Source organism: Haliaeetus albicilla, chromosome 4, assembly GCF_947461875.1.
Source record: "Haliaeetus albicilla chromosome 4, bHalAlb1.1, whole genome shotgun sequence".
Taxonomy (NCBI): domain Eukaryota; kingdom Metazoa; phylum Chordata; class Aves; order Accipitriformes; family Accipitridae; genus Haliaeetus; species Haliaeetus albicilla.
Genome location: NC_091486.1, coordinates 18,903,913 through 18,927,620, shown reverse-complemented (window position 1 = coordinate 18,927,620; position 23,708 = coordinate 18,903,913). Strand labels below are relative to the sequence as shown.

At 62.6% G+C, this 23,708-nt stretch overlaps 1 protein-coding gene across 1 annotated transcript in view; it reads right to left on the bottom strand.

The window, feature by feature from the left end:
* Positions 1 to 18,667, bottom strand: part of ASIC4 (acid sensing ion channel subunit family member 4) — a 65,879-nt gene extending 47,212 nt beyond the window's left edge. Inside the window, exon 1 of the mRNA XM_069781197.1 lies at positions 17,971 to 18,667. Within this exon, the coding sequence (XP_069637298.1) occupies positions 17,971 to 18,624 (654 nt within the window). The 5' untranslated portion in view covers positions 18,625 to 18,667. The remainder of the gene's footprint in view (positions 1 to 17,970) is intronic.
* Positions 18,668 to 23,708: the final 5,041 nt, after the last annotated feature.

Sequence of the window (23,708 nt, the reverse complement as noted above, 5' to 3'; positions counted from 1 at the left end):
TGTCTGTCCCCGTGCCTGGGCCACCAGCATCCCTCCACCCATGGCATGGACACAGCCATGACCTGCTGGCATCTCCTGAAGGTTTGAGCCTGGTGTGAGGGACCCCGCCTGCAGCTTTTCCCAGGTGCCGGTGCCAGCCCTTGGTACCTCCCCTGGCTCTCCCACCTCCCAGCCCCATCAGCTCCCTGTTGTTGCCCCACACTGCTCCATGGGAAGCGTGATGGGTGACCTAAGCCATCCAGAGGGATGAGGAAACCCTTGAAGATGAGATCTCTCCAGCGGGGCACAGGTGACACCTTGGACTTGCCATGGATGTGGCGGGGGGCCCGGAGCTGCTGTGTGCCCATCCAGGAGGACACCGAAACTCAGAGCTGCAGAGGAGTGTCTTAGCCTGGGTTTGAGGAACCTGGTGACCAAAGAGATGGCTCACAAGCTCTAAAAGTTTTATCATCACTGGCACTGGCAGGTGATGGTCCAAGAGCAGCAAGTGGCTCAAAGATGGTGCAGGCCAACCTGGGCGCAGGTCTGAAGCCCGCTGGAGAGTGGGACCGTTAACCGCAGTGTCTCATCCCCTGGGCGGTGCTGGGGTCTCCTCCAGGCACCTCCAGGTGAGCATGGGTGCTTTATGGGGCCATTGCCCTTGCCTGAGTCAGGTTGCATGGCAGTAACTAAAAGGAGGGAAGGTGTCCAAGAGAGGCAAGAAGCTCTTGGGCTGGGCGGTGGCACCCGGGACTTCCTCTCCCGCCCTCTGCATCGCTCATTGGAAATCGGCACCCGCTCCCTGGCATGGCCGCGGTCCTGCCCTGCCTGCTGCTGACAGCTGACGGAGCCCTGCAGGACCTGGCATTTCCTCCCTGGGAAGATGTGTATGTGCTACAATCCATCACTGTCCTGTTTCTCGCGGCAGGCCAGCCGGGGCTCTGCCGGAAGGAATGGGAATCCTTGGGGCCGGTCCCAGGGGACGGTGAGAGGATGATGCACGCTGCACCCTTGGGCGCTGCCTGTGACTGCGCTGCACCATTTGCACCTGGGACCAGCACCAGGCTCACTCGGCCGGGCAGGGGCAGAGCCCGGGGCAGCACGGCACCTGCTTTTCTCCCCCAGAGTCCCCACATCCCACAATCCCCTTGGGAAGATGTTTCTCCAGCCCGGCACACACTCCCTCCTGCTGCGGGATGTGCTGGGGACCAGTGCTGTGTTCTCCTGCTTTCCCTTCTTCCAGCTACCTAGCAGCGCAGCCATCCCGTGCACCAGCACGCAGACACACCAGCCTCCGCACCCCATCCCACTACCCCACCGTACCCCCACCTCCTCTCACACCCCCCAAGCCCTGTGACGCTGCCTGTGCCCCAAACCCCTGAGTCTCCTCCTGCTACTGGTTGGGAAGGTAAAAAAAATAAAAAAAAATTAATGATTATTAGGAAGAGCTAAAGCGGAATTGCAAATGTTATTTCTCCAGTAGATGGATGATAGCGGGGTGGATGATAGATAGCTGGATGGATGGATCTCTCTCCCTCCAAGCTGTAACCCCCTTCCAATCGCTCCCTCCGGAGCGCTGCTGTCACCTTGTCTCTGCTCAGAAGGGCTTTTACTGGCTCACTGGGGGATGCACGAGAACAGGTTATTAATACATGGAGAGGGGGATGGAATCCATTTGACTTGAAAATAGCTGAGAAACTGAAATGCACTTTTGAAATCTGCTTTTAATCAGAAGGAAAAGAAGAGAAGTTTGAACAATTAGGGAGTAATGAAGAGCTTCGGAAAAAAAAAAGCTCTCTGAAGATTAGCTAAGATTTTTACAGCACTTGGAGAATTTAAAGAGCTATGCCAGTATCGAGCAAAACGATACAAATATTCCCTGTGAAAATCACAGGCGGTGGGACCGACGGTGAGTGCCGGAGCCTGGATGTCCACAGGCAGGCACAGCACTGGCTGGCTGTGAGCAGTGATGCCGTGCTGCCTGCATGCCAGGGCAGGCAAACAGCTGGCGGCAGCAGGGCTCACCCCTCACCCCCGGCCCACGAGAGGTAACGGGAGCGTGGCCAGGCGGGACCCCCAGCTCAGCCATCCATGGAGAGCCATGGCGGAGGCTCACGCCAGGAGTGCAGCCGCCACGGCAAGGCTGGACCCATCCCAGCTGCTCCAAGCCCTCTGCAAGGGGAGCGGGGGTGATCCCCCATGCCCTGGGGTTTTGGGGGGCTGAGGACGCCCGGCGGATGGGCATGGGCAGAGACCGCTGACGGCACATCCCTGGAGGAGAGCGCATGGAAAAGCATCCCTCAGGTACTCCCACGGCGCACACGTGGGGCAGGCAGCCCCGCCGCTGGCATCCCCTGCCCCGAGCTGACCCCCGGCTCCCGCCGCGCAGGGAAGCCCGCAGGTCAGCCCGTCTGTCCCCGGCGTGCCGGCGGCTGCTCCCCACCGGTACCTGCCAGGGGCCCGTCGCTGGGAGGTGAGCGCGGGGGCTGCACAGCCGTGCACAGCAGCAGCTGGGTAATTTTCATGCTAAGTGAAAAGTAAAGTGCACAGACTCTTTATTAGAGCGAGCACGGTGCGGGGAACAATGAAGGCAGTGATGATCGTTAACTTTCTAATCGGAGGAGAAAAGTCCTCAATGCAATTTTTATGGTAATAACATCGACACTAAAGATAATTGCTCCCCGCGTCGCGCTTAGCGCCAGGAAACTGTTTGGGAAAAAAACATTAATTTGCAGGAACTGAGCCAAAGTTTCCTTAAGGCAGCTGTTCCCTGTGCCACCCTGCCCCCAGCCCACGCCGGCACTGTCCGCTGGCCGACCCCCTGCCCGTTCCCCCCCTTGCCCACGCCAGCACCCCTCATCCATCGCGTCGGCCAGGCTGGGTTTGCACCACGCCAGTGCTGGCCGGTGGCACAGGGCTCTCCCAGCATCGGTCCCTGGGGCTCAGCTCAGCAGAGATGCCGGAAGCGGTGCAGCCCACCTCTGCGGTGGTGGAAGAGGGCCAGGAACATTTTGGGCGACGTGATGGAGGAGCGCTCGTGCTGCCGCAAAGGGGATGGGCAGGGCTGCCCCGCGTGCCGGGACCGCTGTGGGCAGGGAGGGATGGGAGCTCGCGCTCCCTAGGGAATAATAAGCGCAGGAGAAATTACAGCCAGGTGACATTTTAACGAGCCGGCGTCCTGCGTGGCATTAATATTCCAGGGGCTGCAATTCCCTGGTGGGCGTTTGAGAGATGAAAAAAAAAAAAAAAAGATCCCAGCCCAGTAAAAGCAAATAAATAAATCTCTGCCTAAGCGTGGCGTCTCCCCCGCCCCCGGCACGGAGCGGGCGGCACGCGGTGTGATTTCCCCTGTGATCCCCTGCTGCCGAGCAAGCAATCGGCTCGTCTTTGAGCGCGGCGGCAGGATGATTTATCCCGGCTCCCAGCACCCCGGCTGGGGCGAGAGCGCGGGGCCGGAGATGATGCATTGGGCAGGAGCAGAGGTGGCAGCGGGGGGAAGGCAGGAGAGCAGGGTGCGTACACAGGCCACCACTCAATCCTAAATTAATTTTAATATTTGACAAATCAAATCTACTTAGGTGAGCCACGGGCCATGCGAGGGAGATTTATGAGAGTTTGGGGCTGTCGGCTGCACGTGTAGCCCGCATTCGCCGCTGCCCCGCGGGGCTCCGGCACTCACGGCATCACTAATTCCCCCCTCCCCGGGGGAAGGGATACAGCCAGCATGTCCAAGCAGCGTGACAGTGGCAAGAAAAATGTCATGGCCTCTAAGTCCTGGCTTATTAGGCTGGCAGGAATGACGGGCCCTTTGCCTGCCCCAGCTCTGAGCCCGCTGGCAGCCAGGGCATGGCACCGGCCATGGCTGGAGGTGGTACCCGATGCTTGGGATGTCCCTGGGAACTCCGGCTGAGCGGGGGAAGAGCAGCCCGTTCCAGTATGCCGTGGACCGCTCTCCCCTCTGCGGGGCTGGAGCAGTTTCCCATGGGTTGGGGGCAATTATAAACCTGCAGGCCGAGGAGCCACACTGGGAGCTGGAGGTGGTGCGAGGGGTGCGCAGAGCCGTTCCCCCACAGGGTCATTTCAGTCCTAGCTCCACCACCAGCCCGCAGATTCATGGGCCCTGGGAGGTGACAGGAAACCTGATAGGTTTTAAGACAGCAACATGTCCTGAATCTGCAAGGTGCCTGAGCAGGCGAGGCAGGGAATCCACAATGTTTACAGCCTCAGGGGACGCAGTGACTGCAGAGCAGGGAAGGCAGGCTGGGCTGCCAGGGACGAGCCGGGCAAGCCAGGGAGAGACCACCGGCATCCCTGATGTGCCGTTGGAAATCCCTCCCTCGGCATGGGCATCTCCCCAGCAGCAGCGTGGGATCAGCGGGGGGGATTCAGGGAAGCCCAGCGCCCCCACGCTGAACCCGCTCCTGCAGCAAAGCCCTGGCGTGGGGGGCTCCCCCGGGCTGCAGAAGTCTCTCACGGTGATGCTGGAGAAAGGTCTTCAATGCTTTCTGCCCTGGTGCCCTTCACTCTTGCCCATGGGTGAGGAAGAGCCTGGACTCACTTCTTGCCAACTCCTTTATTCAGCGCAGCCGGGTTCACCATGCCCAAGTGCTCAGGCACGGAGACCGGGGCTGCCCTCAGCCTGCCCTTGCCTGAATGATGCTACTGGCACGGCAGACACGGCACTGGGCTCTATGCTGGAGACAAGGCCCACGTCTGGCTGCAGCCTCGCGCTGGGGTGTCTCAAGGGGCCTACAGCTCCCTGTCTCAAGGGACCTACAGCAGCACGTGGCCCACAGCAGGGCAGGCAGTCTTTCCAACTCCTCCAGCAGCCAAGAGACAAGTAGCGTGCAAAGCTCAGGCCAGCCCAGAGCCCTGGGTGGCTCCGCTGCCTGCCCTGCCTGCGCCTCCGCCAGCTCCTGCTCTGCTGACGGCAGAGCCCTCCACCTCCCTGAGGTGTGCCAGAGAACAGCCCAGGGCCATGGGAGCGATGTGAGATACAGGAGAGACTGCCTGTCCGCAGGGATGCCATGCGCACCTACACCCAGCAACTCTTACAGTATAAAACAGAGACCTCAAAGGTCTCGAAGGACTTTAAGAAATGTCTATGAGTTGCTTGGTCCAGTAGGGACCAGCTCTCAGAGGTGATGGATGTAAGGAGAAGGCAGTTTCCAGCCCCTGCCTGCCCCTGTTCTTGGCCAGGCTCGCGGCTGGGCACCGGGGCCAGTTGCTGCATCCCAGCGTGTCCCTGCAGAGAGGGATGCAGCAGGATGGACGGCGGACCCTGCCTCCGGGGCTGCAAGCCTGCAGCAGAGCTTCATCCCCAAGAGCTGCACACGGTTCCTGGTGGCTCTCTCCAGCCCAGCTTCAGCCCCACAGGTGCTCCATCAACAGCAGAGGCAAACCGTGCCCATCCTGGCGATACACCGTCCACGGGAAGGTGGGGTGACCGGCTTGTGGGCACTATGTTACAGCTCCAGCTCTCAGCAGAAGTGTATGCTCTCGTAAAAGATCTACATTTGGATGCAGAGATTTCCAGGGATCCGAGAACGCTGTGCTGATAATTAAACATCTGCTCTGCATTTGTCTGTCTTCCTGCCGCGATGTAGCTCCAGCCCTCGCTTTCCCTTCCCTGTCCTCCAGAAAGCACACCAGACTGGGACAGCATCCCCTGCTCAGCGCTCTGGCCCAGCCCGGAGGCACAGCATCCTGGGCCATGGGTGCTGGGAGAGAGAGGGCAGCTCCGGGCACCCCTCAGAGCAAACAACAGCTTCTCTGCCAGTACCCGCAGCTTTCGTGGGGCTGTGAAGCCGACAGCCTGCCCTGTGGCTCGTACGAGCCCAAACAGTTTCACTGAGCCCCACCATGCATTGCCAGCCAATGCTTGTCCATGCATGGTCCCCTGGGCTGAGCAAGCAGCTGCCACCGCCATCCTGCAACCAGGAGAGCATCAAAACAACCTCCAAATTGATCTGTGAGACTCTTCTGCAAGCCCAAGTCACGTCCTGCTAGGAGCAAGCGTCCGCTCTAGTTACTGTCTCCTAGGAGAGCACCGAGGGCTTCAGGCTGTCACAGGAGGAGCAGACCCAAACATGACATCTCCATGGAGCCTGGGGTACGGCAGGCAGGGCTACAGCACCGCCGAGCAGATGGCACCGGGGCCTGGATCGATGGGACCCGGCTGGGCCCCGCGGGGGCTCTAACAACTCCTACAGGGCTGGGCTGGCGGTGGGATGAGCAGGGGACAGGGGTGGGTCCCTTCCCCAGCTGTGGTCCCTCCAGCCCCAGCTGTGCCTGCACCCCTGCCCGAGCACCCAGCAGGGCTGAGCCGAGGTGGCTGCCCGCTGGCTGCCCGCTGCCTGCACGGCCGGCCCCGAAGGGCCACATCCTGCCTGCATTGCACTCCCTGCCTGGCTGCTGGCGACAAGCTCGGGCACCCTCAGTGCCGTGCCAGCTGGGCACTGCCAGCGGCCGCGACGCCGCCTTTGCCCTTGGGCCCGCAGCCTGGCGGGGTGCCAGCATCTATGGGGACAGCACCCTGCCGGGGTGGGGGGACGGGGACCTCGGGTGGGCACAAGGATGGGAGAAGCTCCCGGGGGTGCACTGCAGAGCCCCGGGTGCAGCACACCAGCACACCCCAACCGCCTGCCCCCCTTTGCCAGGGCTGCCCTTTGTGCAGGCAGGGCAGCCCCATCCCTTGTCCCCTGCCTGCTCCCTGCCCTCGCCTCGAGGCCCCCATGCAGTTTGTCACACCTGTCACCATGGCAAGGGAGAGATTAGCCATAGACCTTCCGCTCCCACCCCAAGCCACTGATTCATATTCATGAGACTTCAAAGCATCTCGCCTGGCTCTCCTGCACCAAACCTAATCCTCTGCTGCAGCACCGTGCCAGCAGCCCTCGCTCGCAGCGCGGGGCCGGCAGCTGGCAGCCCCGGAGCCTTCCTGCCCTGGCTGGCGGTGGCCATGGAGCCGCCTATCTATCGCTCCTGCTCCCCCACGCTAAACCTGGCCCACGATCATGGGGGGATGCTCTGTGCCATGGGGGTGCTGCCACAGGAGCCACAAAAATCAGGGGTTAGCAGCATGGAGGTGATGGTTTGTGTGTCCTCACCTGCACCCATCCGTCCCTCCACCCCTCCAGAGGAGAGAGCTGTGCCCGCAGCACCCTGCCTGGACCACCAGCCCGGCAGCATCCCTGCATGGATCGCAGCGATACCTTTGTAGGGGTTAATTGGTGCCGGCGCCCCACAGCCCCCCTGCATCCCTGCCACAATCAGAAGCCAGCAGGCATCAGGCAGGGGCTATTCAGGGGCGGTCAGCCGTGCAGCGCATGGCCTCGCCGGGTAGCCTGCCTGCTCCTGCCAGGGACGGATCCTGCAGCACGGCACCAGCAGAGAAGTGGTGGGGAGCATGCTAGAGGCCACGGCATTTGGAGATGCGGGCAGGACCAAAGCGACTACCTACGCCCAGGCCACCCCTGTGGAGCAGGGGACCAGAAGATGGGAGGAAGAGGCACCCAGGGGTGCCCTCCCATCACCCCGCTGCAGTGTGGGTGCAGGCAGGGCTGCGGACCCCCACAAGCGCTAGCGTTAGCCGGGCTACCTCCACGTCCAGCTCACCTGCTCCACGGCAGGATCACACTGGGGTCAATCACAGCCGGCCCTGCACGGGGAGCCAGTGACATCGTACCACCCGCAGGTGCTGGCAGCCCCGCGCCGGTGCTGGTGCCGGGAAGGTGCTGGCTCGGCGCACGGGTCCTGGCGGCGGGCGGGCAGGCGGGCGGCAAGTCCCCCACGGAGCCGTCTCCTCCAGATGGCGAAGGCCATTAGAGCCGCTCTCGCGCGCACGGAGCCATAAAGTTTATGGGCCTCATCATTTCGCTGTAATGGAAATAGTTAAATCTGTCTCTGTTTAAGCAAACTCTGCCCTCACGGGAGCCCTTGGCGCGGGCAGGCGGGGGGACTCTGGCGGGCAGCGGGCGCCTCTGCTCACCACCCGCCGCGGCAGCAGCTGGGGCACCCAGCCCTGGCGCTCCCACCCGGCACGTGGGATGTCCCCATCGTGCCAGGATGGGGACAAGCGTGTGACACTAGCGTGGGGACTCTCCCTGCACTGCCAGCCCTGGTGCCTCAGTTTCCTCTCGGTGCAGGGAAGGTGAGAGCCACATTTGGGGAAACCAGGCAGGATTTGGGACTGTGCAAATTCCCTGCCAGGAGGAGCCAAGAGGCAATGTGTAGGCAGGCGAGCAGAGTGCAGGGAGCTGTGGGCAGGATGATTCCTGCCCGCTTCAGGCAGGGCACCCATAGCTGTGTAGGGGTGACACTGGGATTTGGCAAATGCAGACCTGCTCTGTGCAGGCAGGTGCTTTGGCCCGGCAGCCCCTAGGCAGGACCCAGCCTGGAGCCTACTGCATGGGACAGAAGAGGATGTGGATGCCTTGAAAGCCACTTTTTGTCCCTTGCCAGGCACTCCCAGGAGCTGGGTGGGGGGATATGATGCCAGCACAGCCCAGGTTGCCCCAGCTCTTGAAGCAGGACCGGGGCAGGAGGCAGGGTGAAAGCAGCACCCTGCTGTGCCTCACAGCACCCCTCAGCCCCAGCCTGGGGGCGGGAGTCTGGACCCTCCGGCTGGGAAGCTGCCAGTGTGTTTGTGGAGGGCCAGTTTCTCCCCATGGGGCGGGTGGGGGTGCTGACCCCAAAGCAGTAGGACTGGCTGGTGGCACCTGCCCCACATGCAGGGTCTCAGCTAGCACCCCATGCAACCTCACCCCGAGCCCCGCATCTCACCCGGGATGGGGTGAGACCCTGGGGCTGCCCCTGCCGCTGGAGCGGGTCTCCCCACCCATACTTAGCCATGGTAGTGGTGGGAGCTACCCCCTCCACAGCATGCAAAGCATGATTAATTACAGAGTAAGTCATTAATATTCACAGCTAATTAAAGATCCTTATCATGAATAATGGAGCTCAATCTCCAAATTATGGGACAAGGATGGAGGAGGGAGTCAAAAGCCCTGTGGGGAGAGGGGGCTGAAGAGGGGCAAAGCTCTGGGGCTGGGGCACGAGGGGGAGTGGTGGTGCCCTCCCTGTGAGGTGCCTGGGTCTGGCAGTGCCCTGGTCAGGGATGCAGTGTTGGGCAGAACCCGGGGCAGTTGGCACTGGGGCAGGCAGGGGATCCAGCCACACTGGAGCAGGGGCCAGGCAGCCTGGGGGTCTCCAGGCACCCCTGCTCATGGGTCTCCAACCTGCCACCCCAGTGTGTGGGGGACCCCTTTGTGCTGACCCAGTCTTGCACATCTCCCCATGGAGCAAGGACTGTCCAACCCAGTGGCACACAGCTCCCGAGCCAGCTAATCCCCAGCAGCTGCCCAGCACCAGGCTGGGATGGGGCTGTCTGGTCCCCAGGGAGCAGGCGGGAAGGGAGGGCACCGGTACTTTGCCTGAGCTCCTGTTATACAAATGAAAGGTTTTTAGTGGGAAAGACTCTGGGAGAGTAATACATCTCCCATATTGATCGCAGGCCAGGGACCAAGGCACGGCTTAAACAGTAATTGATTTCTAGCCGCCGAGATGTGTTGGGGAGCATTGATTTAACAGCACTGCAGACACACTGCTACTAATCTGATTAAAGTATTTAGCAGAAATGTTATTCTTTAAAAAAAAACAGAGGAAGGTGATGGTGCTGCCTGGGGCCAGGGGGCTGAGGCAGGGCCATGAAGCCAGGGCAGCATAGCACCCTGTCAGCGGGGGCCTGGGGACAGCTGTGTGCCTGCACCCCAGCAAGGGTGCCACTGCCTTGGGGCAAGTCTCCAGCCAGCTGCGCTCACAGCCCTTCCCACCAGGGCTGCCAAGGACGCGGGCGAGCCCGGCAGGATGCGGGCGAAGCAGGGCCAAGGACGCGTGCCAGGAGCGTGGGCGACACGTGCGTGAGCCCACAGCCAGCCGCCCTGGGGACAGAGCAGATGCGGGAGGAGGTGGAGGCAGCCCTCAGATGTGGCCCGGGTCAGAGGCACGCTCGGCTGGTGGAGTGGGCACGTGGCCCGCACCAGTGCCACAGCAGCCGGGGAGGCGCAGGATGAGGTCTGGTGGTGCCTGCAGCCCCAACCCCCTGCTCCCTGCAGCCTCCCAGGGCAGGGAGGGGATGCTGAGCCAGGGCACCATGCGCACTGCTGGCCCTCCAGCCATGCAGCGTCCCCGTGCGCGCCCCTTCCCTGCCTCGTGCCCTGCTGCAGGTGGTCAAGCCATTGCGGGAGCTCTCGCATGCCGTCTCTCGCATGCCATCCCCTCCTGTCCCCGTCCTGCCCCGGTGCTGAAAGTGGGGATGGGTCCTGCGCTGGTGGGGACGGGACTCCCCACGCCATTCTAAGCTCCCATGGAGAGGCACCAGCTGAGCAGGTGGAGGGGTTCCTGCCGCTCCCCATCACACACATCAGCCCAGTTAATTAACAGGCGATATCAAACAAATAAATTATTCCTGCTTCCTATTGATTCTAATCTACTGGCCCCTGGAGAGCCCGGGCTCATTTATCCCACCTGTCACCCCTGCTTAGCAGCTGCACTAACATCTGCCCTGCTCCCTTCACCTGTCCCACTCCTCCACCTTTGGGGCAGAGCTGGGCACAGCCATGGGGCCAACCCTGCCCCACACTGCTGCCCGTGATCCCCTGGGACGCAGCTGCAGCCTGGCCTGCTGCTTTTCCCAGGGATGGTGGATGCCCCAATGCCGGCAGCACAGAGAGGGAGGCTGGCTGCCCATCATCGTGGCACCCCCTGCCTCCCCGGAGATTTTCCTCATCCAGGGATGCCCTGGCCCCTGCCAGCCCTTTCCTTTCCCCAGCACCACCAGAAAGGGTGGGGGTGCCAGTTCTGGCTGCCCAAGCCCAGCCCCAGCTCCCCGTGGGCAGCCAGGCTCCCAGCCCAGGCCATGCCCAGCAGGACAGCAGCCGGATTTCCCTGCTGTCCCGGAAAGAGGCCACCACTGCCCACGCACCAGCCTTTGATGTCTGCCTCATCTGCAGGAGGCTGATCAAAGCCCGAGCCACTCCCAGCTCCCGCCCCTGTGGATGCTGGATCAATAAATCCATCCTGGCTCAGCTGCTGACTGCACAGCCATTTGCTCTTGAGCAGGCTTGGTTGGGAGATCCCAGGGTCCCAGCATCCTGACCTGCCTGCTTCAGGGGCTCAGCTCATGGCCGATGCCACACTGGGCTAGTGTCACGTCACCCATGCCAGCCCAGGCTCTTGGGCATGATGGTGGCAGCTGCCAGCCCTTGGCAGCCAGGACTGCCTCCTGCTTGGGTGCGGGCATTGCCCAGTGATGGGTCCTGGTCCTCCCCTGACCAGGGCACCACAGCCCAGCGCTGCCTGCACAGGGCTGGGCTTTTTCTGGCAGGAGCCCCCAGGCTCACATGCAGCAGTTCAAGTGGCAGCGTGTGTGCCCTCCTCTGGGTGTGGGGATGTTGGTTGGCTCAGCTGGGGGATGCTCTGGGCAGCAGCCTGCCGGCACAGAGCCCGTGGTGAGCTGGATGCAGCCAGAGCAGCCCTGGCCTCACCCCAGCTCTGGCAAGTGACCAGTCATGCTGTACCGGGGCAGCTGGAGGCTGGCCAGGGCCGTGGGACAGGGTCGCAAGCATAGCCTGCCTGCCTGCCTGCTGCTGGTGCTTTCCAGAACAGGCTGAGCTGGATTTCCTTGGGTTGGACGGATTAAATTGATCCTGGCCAGACACCAGTGACAGGCTGCTTGCCACGTGCCTGTGGTCCGAGCCTGCCTGGAGCATTTGGTGCTCAGATGGGGGTCAGCGGGCTTCTGGCTTGGGAAGGGACATGCAAAGCACTGGAGTCACTCTTGGGGACCCTGACGAGTCCTTCATGCTGTCTGTCCCTCCCCAAGCCTTTGGATGTCCCCCACGCTGCTCTTCCCTTGCAGAAAGCCAAGCAGCGACAGCCCCGCCGCTGTGCCGAGGGGTGGGTGAGGAAGAGCAGCGGATGCTGTTGCCGAGCCCTGCTGCCAAGGTGGGCCGGGCCGGGGGGCCGGCAGCTGACTCACTCGCCCGGGATGATTCATCTCAGGCGGCTGGCAGGAGCAGCCGGAGAGCCAGAGCGGCTTCAGCCGGACCAGGATGTCTTGCCCAGAGGCAGCCCATCACCCTGGCCTCCAGCCCTTGGCTGAAGCCATGCGTGCCTGCTCCCCTCGGATGCAGCCCAGCTATATACATACCCGGGAGCTGCCAGCCTCCCCACCGCTGACCCACCACCTGCCCTGCGGAGGCCGTGGGGTGCCCGGCAGGATGGGGGGCTGCAGCTCCCGGCCGGCTTGGCGCAGTCCCATGGCGGCGTGTGGCGGGGCGCGTGTAGGAGGAGCGGCTGGCAGCGCCGCAGCTGGGAGATAAGCTCCTCTCTCATCCTCATCGCCTGTGATGGGAGGGAGATTTATGGTTCCGAGCTGCGATTTGTGCACAGCTCCAGCACACGGTATTGATCACTCCTGGTTTCTCCTGCTGCTCCCTCATCTCCCAGCCCCTCCTGCCTGGTGAGGCGGGCAAACCGGCCCTGCCTGTTAACTCTTCCACACCTGGGGACCGCCGGGGCCAGGCACCCCTCTGTGCTGCAGCAGCTGGGGCAACAAGGAGCACCCCAGGTCCAGGCTGGCTGGGATGCCAGGGCCCACCTCTCGGGAGAATAGCAGGGTTTTCCCCCACCGAGGCGCAGAGCAGAGCAGGCAGGGGTAGTGTGGCTGGGCTGGCAGTGGGGAGCGCCCCTTGGCAAGGAGAGGGGCCAAGGGGGCGTGGGGGGGACTGGAAGAGCCAAGGGGAGAGGGATGGCAAGCAGTGATAAGGGGACAGGGTGGAGGGGATGGGGCATGGTGCCAGGGATTAGTGCTGAGTGTAGGGGGCTGGCAGGTGGTGACAAAGGGACAGTGCCCAGGGGACAGGGTGTGATGGCCATGGGCCGTGCCAAGGGCACATGGATGGCAGCGAGCACCAAGCAGTCCCGGCGCCAGCTGAGGGGCTGACGCCGAGGGGATGGGGATAGGGGCAGCCGAGGGGGGACGGGGATGGGACTGCGGGTGGCTCTGCAGCAGCAGCAGCAGGAAACGATGTGTGAAATGAAGAGTTCCTGCCCAGTGCCCAGAGGGAGCGTGCAGCATACTGAGCAGTGCTGGGGCCGGGGAGGGGGCTGCGAGGGGGTGCATGGCCGAGGGGGTCCCCAGCACCACATGGGGACCCTGACTCAGCGTGGGGCTGTGCCCCTCCCGCAGGGGAGGCGGGAGGGGGGGTTATCGGCATGGGAGCAGTGGGTGGCTGCCGTGGGGCTGGAGGCTGTGGGGGGCACAGCCCTGCTAGATCAAGCCCTCGCTGTCCCCCCTGCGAGACGCCCCAGCCCCGCATACCCACCACCCCCTCCCCGCGTGCTGGTTTCCCGCTGCTCCGCGGAGATAATTAAATCCGCCGTTTCGGCAGGTTCCGCATCCCCTGCCAGGCGGATCTGCAATCAGCCTCGAGAGGGCCGGGGGCTCTCCCACCTGCGCACCCCCTCCCGCCCTCCCCACCGCCACGCCACCCCCATGCCGGGGCACCTTGCCTGGCCCTGCCGCCTCTGCCTGCCTCGGCTCCCTGCCCGCCGGTGTGACCTGCCCGCCTGCACCCTTGGGGACAATCCTGGGTGCTCGCAGGAGGGGCAACGCATTCGTCTCCCGTGTCGGTGACGTCTCCTCCACCAGCCGCAGGGTCACAGCCCCATGCCGGCTTCTCTGGGGGGGTCAGCCCTGTCCCCAAAGCCAGCCTGGCTGCAGAGGGACCTGTCCGGGGGGTGGCACAGACCCTGAGCACGGGCAGGAGCAGCTCCCCACCGGCTGCCCCAGCTCCCCATCCATCCCCGGTTCCGACGTTATCATCTTCCCGCGGCACCCAGGGAAGCTTTAAATAATTCAGGGAGGTGAGCTTGAGCACAGATGCTCCCGTAGGCAGCTGGGTGGGAGCAGGCAGGCAGCGGCTGGGCGGCAGAGATAGCAGTGCCATCCCCGCCGGCTGCCCAGGGCTTGCTGGCACCTGCCAGCCAGGAAGGAAGGGCCTGGGCTCAGCATTCACAAAGGAAAAGCACTGAGAGCATCATCCTGAGGCAGCTCAGCAGAGGCGGGAGGTGAGCAGGGTGCCCGGGGAGCCCCACACCGTCCTGCCCCCCATGCCCAGCCCTGCGCCATGCCCCAAGCCTGGCTGGCTTACCCCCCACCCTCCCCTCTGCCCCCAATCTCCTGTGCAGCATCCCAGATTGATTCCTGAGAAAGCCTGTTGTGAAGCTGGCAGCTCTGGCTGTAAATTCAGATCAATAATTTAAGGGGGTAAAACTATTAATAGAACATTAAAATATCCGCTCTTGTCTGAGGCACGAGGGTGGGAGTGAAGGTGAGGGTGCCTGGATGACCTGCACAGCCACCTCCACACCCTGCCAAAAGCCCTGGCGCTACCGGTGCCGATGCGGTGGGGAGAGTGGCAAGCATCGCTGTAACTAATTGCCGGCTGTGCCAGGAGAGGGGAGGGAGGCATCCATCAGGGAGCGGGGTTATTGATGGACTCCAAGGCTGCTATTACCCGCCAGCCCTGCTATTACACACACCATCACTCAGTGCGTGGCCGTGGCCGCCATGCCGGCCCCTCAGCGGTGCCTTGGTCTGCACTGGCTGGGAAAACCACTGGAAACAGGTATAATTACACAGGCGGTGCTCACCAGGGGTGTTTTGGCTGCAGCCCCATTACCTGTGCTTCTGGCTACACATTGCACCGATGCTGTTCAGTGCTGCCTGGGTCGTCCTCCAAGTCCCGTGTCCACAGCCCCACAGCGAGCCAGCAGGAAGCAAACCCCATGGCACATCCCCGCTCCACCCCAGCGCCTTCTCCATCCTCCACAGCCAGCCTGGCCCCGTGCAGCCTCGCTGAGCCGCTGGCAGGAGGCAGCCCCTGCCAGCCTGCAGGGGGGAGCTGGCCCTCCCCGCCCGCAGGTGATGCTCTCGGGAGCCACGGTGTGACATGGAGAGCCCACCGCAGCCCGGCTCATTTTGGGAGGATTAGTCTGTGATCTCCCACTGCTCAGCCCCGGGGAGGGCAGCTCCAGGAAGTAGGGAAGGTGAATTTCAGGGAGATTAACCCTGGTCCCCAGCGGGATGAGAAATGGAGGTACATCTGCTCATCCAAATGGAAGGAACAGCCGCCCCATGAGGGAGCAGATAAAAATAGGCTGACATTTACCTGCCAGCCCCAAGCAGGGTGAGTGGAGGGCACCGTGGCCAGGCCAAGTCCCCCGAGGGATGCAGGCATCTACTCGAGTGCCAAGCACTCACCACCCGCTGTCCTGCTCAGGTGGTAGGGACAGCGTGCAGCACGCAGTGGTGTGGCTGTGTGGCTGCAGGGCATTGTCCTGGGGTGGCACCGGTGACAGGGAGTCCTGCGGAGGAGGGCACAAGCAGGCATTGATGCTGGGGTGATGGGACAGCCAGACATGTGTGCAGGGGCTGTGGCACGTTCAGGGCAGCCTGTGCGTGGAGGTGAGCAGCAAGGTGGCTGGCAGTGAGGTGAGCAGCTGTGGCATGGGCAGCGGTGAGAGTTCGGGGCAGGGCTGGTGCCCGAGCCTTGAGCCTGCTGGGGTACTTGTTCCTCCCAGGGGGATGGTAGTGAAGAGAACAGGCTGGAATCCCTGGTAGATGTGCCCTAGGAGGTGCCTGAGGAAGGTCAAGGAAACCCACCTGGGCACCCTCCCCTGCAAACAGCAGAAAGAGGCCTCTTCACCTGTCTGAAGCCCTGCAGACCAGGCTGCCGGGCAGGGCTGACGGCACTCTCTGCCCTGCTCAGGAGCCAGGGAATGCCACAGTGGCTGCTCCCATCTGCCCGCAGCAGCCCCTGTCTTCCCACGCACCACAGACCAGGGCTGAGCATCCTTCTACGACGACACGAACATTTCCCGTCAGTGCTGGCAGCTCCTCCTTGGGATGACACTTGCCTCTTCGCAGCCATCTCCGAGCAGTGCAGGCCAGCCACCCCGCAGCCACAGAGGTCGGCACACCTCCTCCAGCATCACCAGCTCGGCATCCCACTGCTGACAAACGCTGACCTTGCTGCGTGCCCAGCGGCCAGGCACACTGCTGCACATCACCTCGGCTCTGCTCAGGGTGCCTGCCCAAGCCGAGGCACAGCAGCCTGGCCCACGGCTGGTCACCCAAGCCCCCAGGGCCGGAATAGCCCCTCGAGCCGCCAGCACTGCTGCCCTCGGGGCACAGCCTCTACCCCACCAGCACCCAGCCCTTGCCTGGCCTGGGGCACCCGGCCTGGGGCACTCAGCCTGGCCCCAGCAAGCCCGAGTCCGAGCCCTCTCCACCAAGAAGCCAGCACATGGCTGCGAGTGGGAAGGGTTAACAGCTCTGAGAGCAGAGCCTCCCCTTCCTCCCCCTGCGCTGTGTTTTACAGGCCGGAGCTATTACCAGGAAATGTTCCCATCAGCACCATTGATCCCCTTGTTTACAGCCCTGTAATCCTCAGCTGTTGACTCAGGAGCAAAGAAGAGAGGAGGGGAGGTGGTGGCTCCCTCTTGGGCATCACCTCTGCCCTGCCCGCATCCCCACGCAATGCCCGCCTGGCTCCGGCGCACCAGGGTGACATGCACCCAAGCCCTGCGGCACCCAGCTGGGCACCGGCGGCTCTGTGGCCGGTGGGAAGATGATGGAGGGTGTCAGGAGCCTGGCTCTAGCGGTGGCCACGGCCCTGCATGAGCTGGCCCATGCAGGCGGCTGCGGGTCCCCCCTCACCGTCGGCGCTCTCCCGGCACGCGGCTGTGCCTCCCGCCAGCTGCCTAACACCTGGTTGCAGGGCCCTGCGCAGCAGACCGGCTTTGTTCTCATTAGTGCGATGAGCGGAGCCGTCACGCTAAATTAGAGACCCTCCCGACTCGCAGCGCTGCATCTGCCAGCCAGCAGCGGCTGCCAGCCAGGAGAGCCCAGCACGGCAGCGGTGGGCACCCACTCGGTGCCCCGGGGAGGCTGCAGGCAGGGTTAGGCAGCCCCCCAGGCTGCCCACCAGCCAGTGGCATGGCAGGGTTGGGGTGCCAGCTCCCGGCGTGGGTCATTGTCCTTGCACAGCCCTGCCTGCCCCTGTGGGTTGGCTCTCCCCACCCCAGCGGGGTACGGGTGGCTCCCTGGACCCCTACGCAAGGGCTGTGGCTCTCTCTCACCCTTAGCCGAACTGGGACTGTGCAAACCTGTGCTGAGCATCTGAGGCGAGGGCGCTTGTGTGGCATCCATCACCGGGACTTTCACAAGTTTTGTAATTCTTCCAGCTCCGATAACACTAGAGCTCAGCCACCTCCCTGTGCTGGTGCCCACAGGCATATCCCCATGCTGGCTGGGAGGGCAGGATTATGCCTCCATCCACTCATTTACCCTACTGCCTAGATGCAGCCCATCCCCTGGCCCCTGCTCTGCTAGGATGGGATATGCTTTGCTCCCTTCCAAAGCCCTCCAGACAGGGATCTACCTTCCCTCCCTCCACAAGCCCTCGGGAGCCTGGCTCTCCCCCAGAGCCCACGGGAGGGGTAAGGAGCCAGGCTTCCCGGCTGGGCTGGAGCAAGGCTGCGGGTCACAGCCTGCCTCTGCTGGGGCTGATCCAGGCTGGGCAAGTCCCAGGGCTGGGCTCCCCAGCCCACCTTTTCCCTGTGCCTCTCAGCTCGGCTTCACAGCACAAGCCCTGCCAGAGCACCCCCAGCCCAGCCCAGCCCAGCGCACCCCTGCTCTGCACAGGCTCTGCCCCAGCCCCGACAAACCCCACGTCAAACCAGGCAGCCTTACAGCCTGCAAAAACCAGCCCCTGGCAACTTTCCACACCCCTGATCCCCGGTCATCGGGGGCTAGGATCCCCTTGTCAGCATGCCAGCAGTGCCCCAGGCTGTGGTTGCGGGCACAGGGGCTGTGCCCAGCCCTCCCTGCCCCCCCGGGATGTCCTGCCACTGGGCACTCACTGTCTGGAAGTCGCTGCCGTTGCACTCCTCATCACCGAACATACAGTGGACAAGCATCTCGCCCAGGTCCAGCTGGTGGCCCACGCGCCCATAAAACTCCTCCAGGTCGAAGGGGCGGCTCTTCTCCTCCTCGCTCATGGCCAGTGTCCCCAGCAGAGCCTCCAATCTGCTCTTCTCTTGGCTCTCCAGCACCAGGGGCTGGCCAGCCCCATCCAGGAGACCCAGCATCTCCCCTGCCCAATACAGGTCATGGCCAGAGAGCTGCGAGAAGCGGGCAGGGTTGAGGTTGCAGAGTGTGACGGCGGGGAAGGTCTTGTTGCGCGCCGTCTCCTCCTCCAGCTGGGTGCTGTGGGGGTACTGGAAGTAGAAGCCCACGCACTTGGCATAGGCGTGGATGAGGAGGGCCAGCGAGCCCAGGAAGGCCAGCAACCACAGCAGGTTTCGGGAAGTGTAGCGCCGGTGCCGGAAGATGTGCTGGATGCCATGGAGGGTGGAGCGGCCGGCAAACTCCTCCAGGCTGCACGGGCGCCGCTGCGGGGCCGGAGCATCGCATGTTGGGTGCTCATCGGGGCAGCCCCCCGCAGGAAGGGATGCCAAGGGCTGGGGGGGACCCCAGGGGCATGGGGGGGCCCTCTGGTCTTCCTCCAGCCACATGCTGCCAGACGGCTCTGCCTCTCCCTGCTAAGCCCAAGGTGCTGGAGGAGGTTTGAGGAGTGGATGACCGGCACGGCCAACGGGCAGGCAGGCGGGCTGGGCTGTGCGGCAGGCAGCCTGTGCCAGTGCTGGGGTGGGACCAGTGCGGCATGGTGCTGCCCGCACCCTGCCCCGAGAGGGAAGCTCGCTGAGTGCCGAGACCACAGACGTACTTAGTGATTGCCGCATCCTGCAGGAACCGGAGCCAGAGGCTTAAACATCCTGGAAAGCTCGGGGCGTTCTCAGCGCCTGTCCCCTGGGGGTGCAGGCAATTAGCTGGAGTCCTGCTCTACTTCCACCATTTCTGTGCACTTAGCGTGGGCTCCCCCGGGAGGGAGAGGCAGGCAAACTCCTCACATCCCCCTGCCAGGGCATATAGAAGCCGCCCGGGGCAGGGCTGCATGGCCCCGGGCTCAGGAGAGGTACGTGGGCAGCTGTGTCTTGGGAGGCAGCGGCTCTTTGGCCACGGGGATGTGGTGGGCCCCCAAGCTCTGCATCAGCCTTGCAGGAGCACAGCTCGGAGACATCGGGCTGGCCAAGGAGCCGAGGTGCTGAGTGTCATTCTCATCACAGCTCCTGCACCCTGGGGCTCAAGAACCTCCTCTGGGCTCCCCAAAAGCTGCGAGGCAGCAGGCTCCCGCCAGCACAGGGCAAGGATAGGGGATGGCAGGGCACTCGGGGGGGCAGTGACACAGACCCCAGGGGAGCACCAGGTGCTGGTACCACCTGCATGCCACCGCGGGGATGCTGGCCGGCTCTCTGGTGTGGCGCTACCTTGAGGCCAGGAGCTCTGGCACAGTGCTGGGGCCGGCACAGCTCAGCATCCCTCACCCTCGAGGGGTGCAGGAAGAAGCAAAATCTTTTATGAGCCAGCGATATAGCTGAGGAAAACAGTTGCCTGTGAGTACTGAGAAGCACCCGTGTACCCAAAAGCTTATCTCCTTTTCTGAACCATCTCAGTTGGTCTAGTAAAAGGTATTGCCTTTCCCTACCAGCCTTGCCACGCAGGCACCTACCTGGGCAGATCCCGCAGCGTTGTTTCGCTGGCAGTGGGAGCAGAATGGAGATCTGGAGCATCCATGGGGCTGGGGAGGACAGGTCAGGATGGGGGAGGATGCCCAAGCTGGGAGGGGGCCTGTGTTCTCCCACTCTGCTCCCCACATTGGGCACAGGAACCTCCCGGGAGGGAAGATGGGGAAATCAGAGGCGAGGATGTCCGGGCACGGGAAGGAGGTGGTGCCCAGGCCCAGTGGGGCTGGAGGGGGGCCGAGAGGGCTGGGCTCTCTCCTGAGGATGCTCGGATCTGGCCGGGCACCCAGTGGGGCCCGGAATGGAGCAAAAGGCACTGCAAGACCCCGTGGTGTCTGCAGCCACGGGCCGGCAACGGTGGCCCTGCCCAGCTGCGCTCCCCTGGCCTGTGCTCCCCAGCACAGCTCTAAATCCATTAGCTTTGCATAATTAGATTTTTCTCAATTACCAGATTATGATAATTAACAGCTCATTTGTAGGAGGCAGTGCCTAATCCCGGCATCGCGCTTGGCTCGGCGCCAGCCTGGCTCACAAGGCTGCGGGCACCGGGATGGCAGGCAGCAGAGCAAACACCGGCACGGGGGAGCCCTGCCAGGGGGCAGGTGGGCTCAGGGATGCTTCCAGGATCCCCCAAAAGCTCTCCGCCACTGGGGACCCAGACCTCCCCTGCACCGCCTGGCCAACACAGCCTGCCCAGAGGGGTCGTTCCCCCAAAACAGGGAGGATGAGAGCCCATGCAGGGGCAGCATCTGCTAGCGAGGGGAGTCAGCAGGGTTTCAGAAGTGGCCTGGGCACCCACGCGGCTCTGGAGATGCAGAAAACACCCTGCGATGTCTCCTCCTGCAAGCAGCCACCAAGGGAAACCACAGGAGAGGTTAGCGTTGTGGGCTGGGCTGGCACGGCTGAAGTCATTAAGGGGCTTGTTAATGAACTTTCCCTGTCAATAATGTTGCCGAGGAAGGACAGGAGAGCAGGGTAGCAGGAGGCAGCCACCGGTAAGGTACCAATCTCCATCACAGGAAGGCAGGGCAGTTCAGGCAATTACTGCCCATCAACAGAGCTTCATCCCTAGTAAAATAATAGAACAAATATTAAGAGAAAAATGTTTCTGAGGACCTCGAGGGCAAGGGAATGGGGAGCAATAAATATGTGCTCGGAGCTCACACAGAATAAATCTGCCCAGTCCGACTTGATTGCCTTTTTTGGGTAAAATTGCTAAATGAATTGATGGAGAGGAGACAAGAGGTGTGATGTATCAGGCTTTTATTAAAGCATTTGATATAACATCTCAGGGAATTAATTCCAGTTGGCAGGGACAGCTGTCCCCCGCCTGCGCTGGGTGCAGCCAAGGAGGCAAGCGTGATGGGGCAGGCCGGGGACACAAGGGGAGCATGGTGGCATCTTGTGACACTGGTGTACGCAGCGCTGGTGGTGGCAGCCCCTCTTCTCCCATCCCAGGTGAACAGGCCGCAGCTCCAGTCCCCATGGGGCAGTGCCCGTAGCCAGCCTGGTGCCCCGCTGCACCCATCTGGGGCCACCACCTCCATGTGCCCAGGGCCATCCTGCAGCTTCAGGGCTCTTCTGCTCCTGCCACGGGCTCTGCCTGCAGAGCTCTGGCTGGGAAGTGGCATCGAGTGTGGGCAGCCGTCATGCCGAGCCAGGTACGACTGGCTGGCACGTCTCAAGCCATTCCTGTGCGTCTCCTTTGCATGGCATTTCTGATCTTCTGCCATGAGCGTCTCCAGGCAGGGGATCTGGGCCTGCCTGTCTGCCCAGCATGGGCAGCCATTTCGGCTCATACAGGCAATAAATCAGCCTGCTTGCCTGGAGGTGGCTGTGCGGCCCCTGCTGCTTCAGCTCGAATTTCCCAGTCTCAAATTACCCCGGGGTTGCCTGAGAGCTGGCTAGTTTTGTGCCGCTCATCCGAACTCCCCCAGCTCCATTTCTGTCACCAGATTTTTGCCAAAGGCTCTCAAATGTCCCTGTGCCCAAGAGCAGCACCTCCCAGTCCCCGTGGGCAGCCCTGCTGGGGAGCAGAGCTGCACCAGCCCTGGCTGCTCGACGCCGCAGGGAGCCGGATGAGCCTCGGCAAGGCAACTTCGCTCAACCGCAACGGCATTTGCTCCTTGGCCAGATCAGCACAGGGTCAGAGGTCCCAGGCCAAATACCGACATGTTTTGCTTAGCGGGGGAGCAGCCCAGAGTGTGTGGTTTTTGCTGGAAACCGCCTGGAGTGTTTCTCCTTGAAAACAGTTTCTCCCGATGGGGTTCCTTTGATGCTCACACTGGGAGCACCGCACACAGCAGTTACACTCCCGGCTGGAGCCTCCTTTCCCCTCACCCAGGAGTCCTTCTTGCCATCCCCTTCGGCCTCGACAGCCCCTTCCCTGTCCTGGGTGTGCCAAGGAGCCAGGGGCTGGAGGTGCTGGAGGTGATGGCAGGCTCTCTCACGGAAACAGCCCTGCCGTGGGGCAGCAAGCGAGGGAGTCCTGCTGCTGCCAACACCCACAAAGTGGTGGGGTCCCTGGGAGCTGCGAGATGCCAGGAGAAGCCAGTGAGGAAGGGGCTCGTGAAGGCACAGCTCACCCCAGCGCCTGCCCAGCTAAGCTGCTCCATAAGAAAGGCACTAAAGATCCGTGAGACCATTCAGACATCCCAGGTGGGTGTGATGAGCAGAGCCCCAGTCGTTCAGGGGCCGAGCAGAGAGAAAAGCTCTGTGTTTTTGTGGCATCAGCAGATCCCTCCCACGCCCCCCACTTTTGGGGTGACAGAAGAAGCCATCAAATGAGGCACATCTGCAGTGGTCCCAGCAGCAGCCTCTTCCCTTCCTGCTATCTCCTCTCTCCCCGCAGCCTGCTCCTTCCCACACCAGCCTCCTTCCAGCTCCTCGTGCTGGTGCTAATCCCCTAATCTGTCCAAAGCAACAATTTTCTGCATGGCACAGCAGCTGGTTTGAGATCTGCATCCCTCCTCCCCCAAAAGCCAGCTCCCTTATCAGCAGCAGGTATCAGGTGAGCCATGCACCATCTACCTCTGATAAACCTATGTTTTATTTTGCCCTATTTCCATTTATCTCTGAGCCTGTAATTATCCCTCTTCTCACAACATGTTGTGCTGCCTTGCGCTCTGAGGAGCGGAGGGGATGTGTGCTTTGCTGGGCAGCCCTGGACCACAGGCTCCTGCTGGCAGGGTTCGAGGAGCCGGTGGGGCGATGCTCGGGGAGGAATCCTGCCTGCCACGCTGGCTGCCGAGCCATCCCTCCTCTCTCCACACCCGGGCCGCATTCCCTTTAATCTCACACAGCAGCAGAGATGGATTTTCTCCCTGTGAGCCAGATGTGTTGCACGGAGCATAAACACCCGCGACAGTTGTTGTGCTCCTCGGTGCGAAGGCATCAGATGTCTGCATTAAAACAAAGCTCTCCACTTAATTACTCAGGCTGATAATTCAGTGCGTGGAGGCGGCTCTGGCTGAGAGCAGAGGGCTGGATCACAGCTGGGACTGGAGAGCCTTGGAGTGCGCATTAATCCCGGCTCTCGCAGCCTTGATTAACGGTGCTGGAAACCTGCCCGCCCTGCTCATTCCCAAGGGAAGGGTCTGTCCCGGCACCCACTCGCTGCCCCACTGGAGGGGGCCCAGGCTGGTGCCTGAGGTGCTCTGCTGACCCCTCGATGGGCCAAGGCATCCCCTGCCCAGCATCTTCAGGGTGGGGTGGTCCAGGACATGGGGACCATCACTTGGAGGGTGCTGTGCTGCCCTGAGAACACCAACACCCATCCACTGCATCTGGAGCCCAAGGGAGCTGCACGCAGGACAGGGAGGGCAGGGCCCCAGGGTCACCCATGCAGGGACCCACTGCAAGAGCACGGCTGGTGGGAGCTGGAGCCAGCCCTGTGGACAGACTCAGAGCAGGAGCAGGCAGACCACCGAAGGCTTTCTCCTTGGGGCTCAAGCTGCCTGCTACTGTTGACCTGCATTTCTTCTCCCATGGACCAGCAAACACCTCCTGCAAATTCA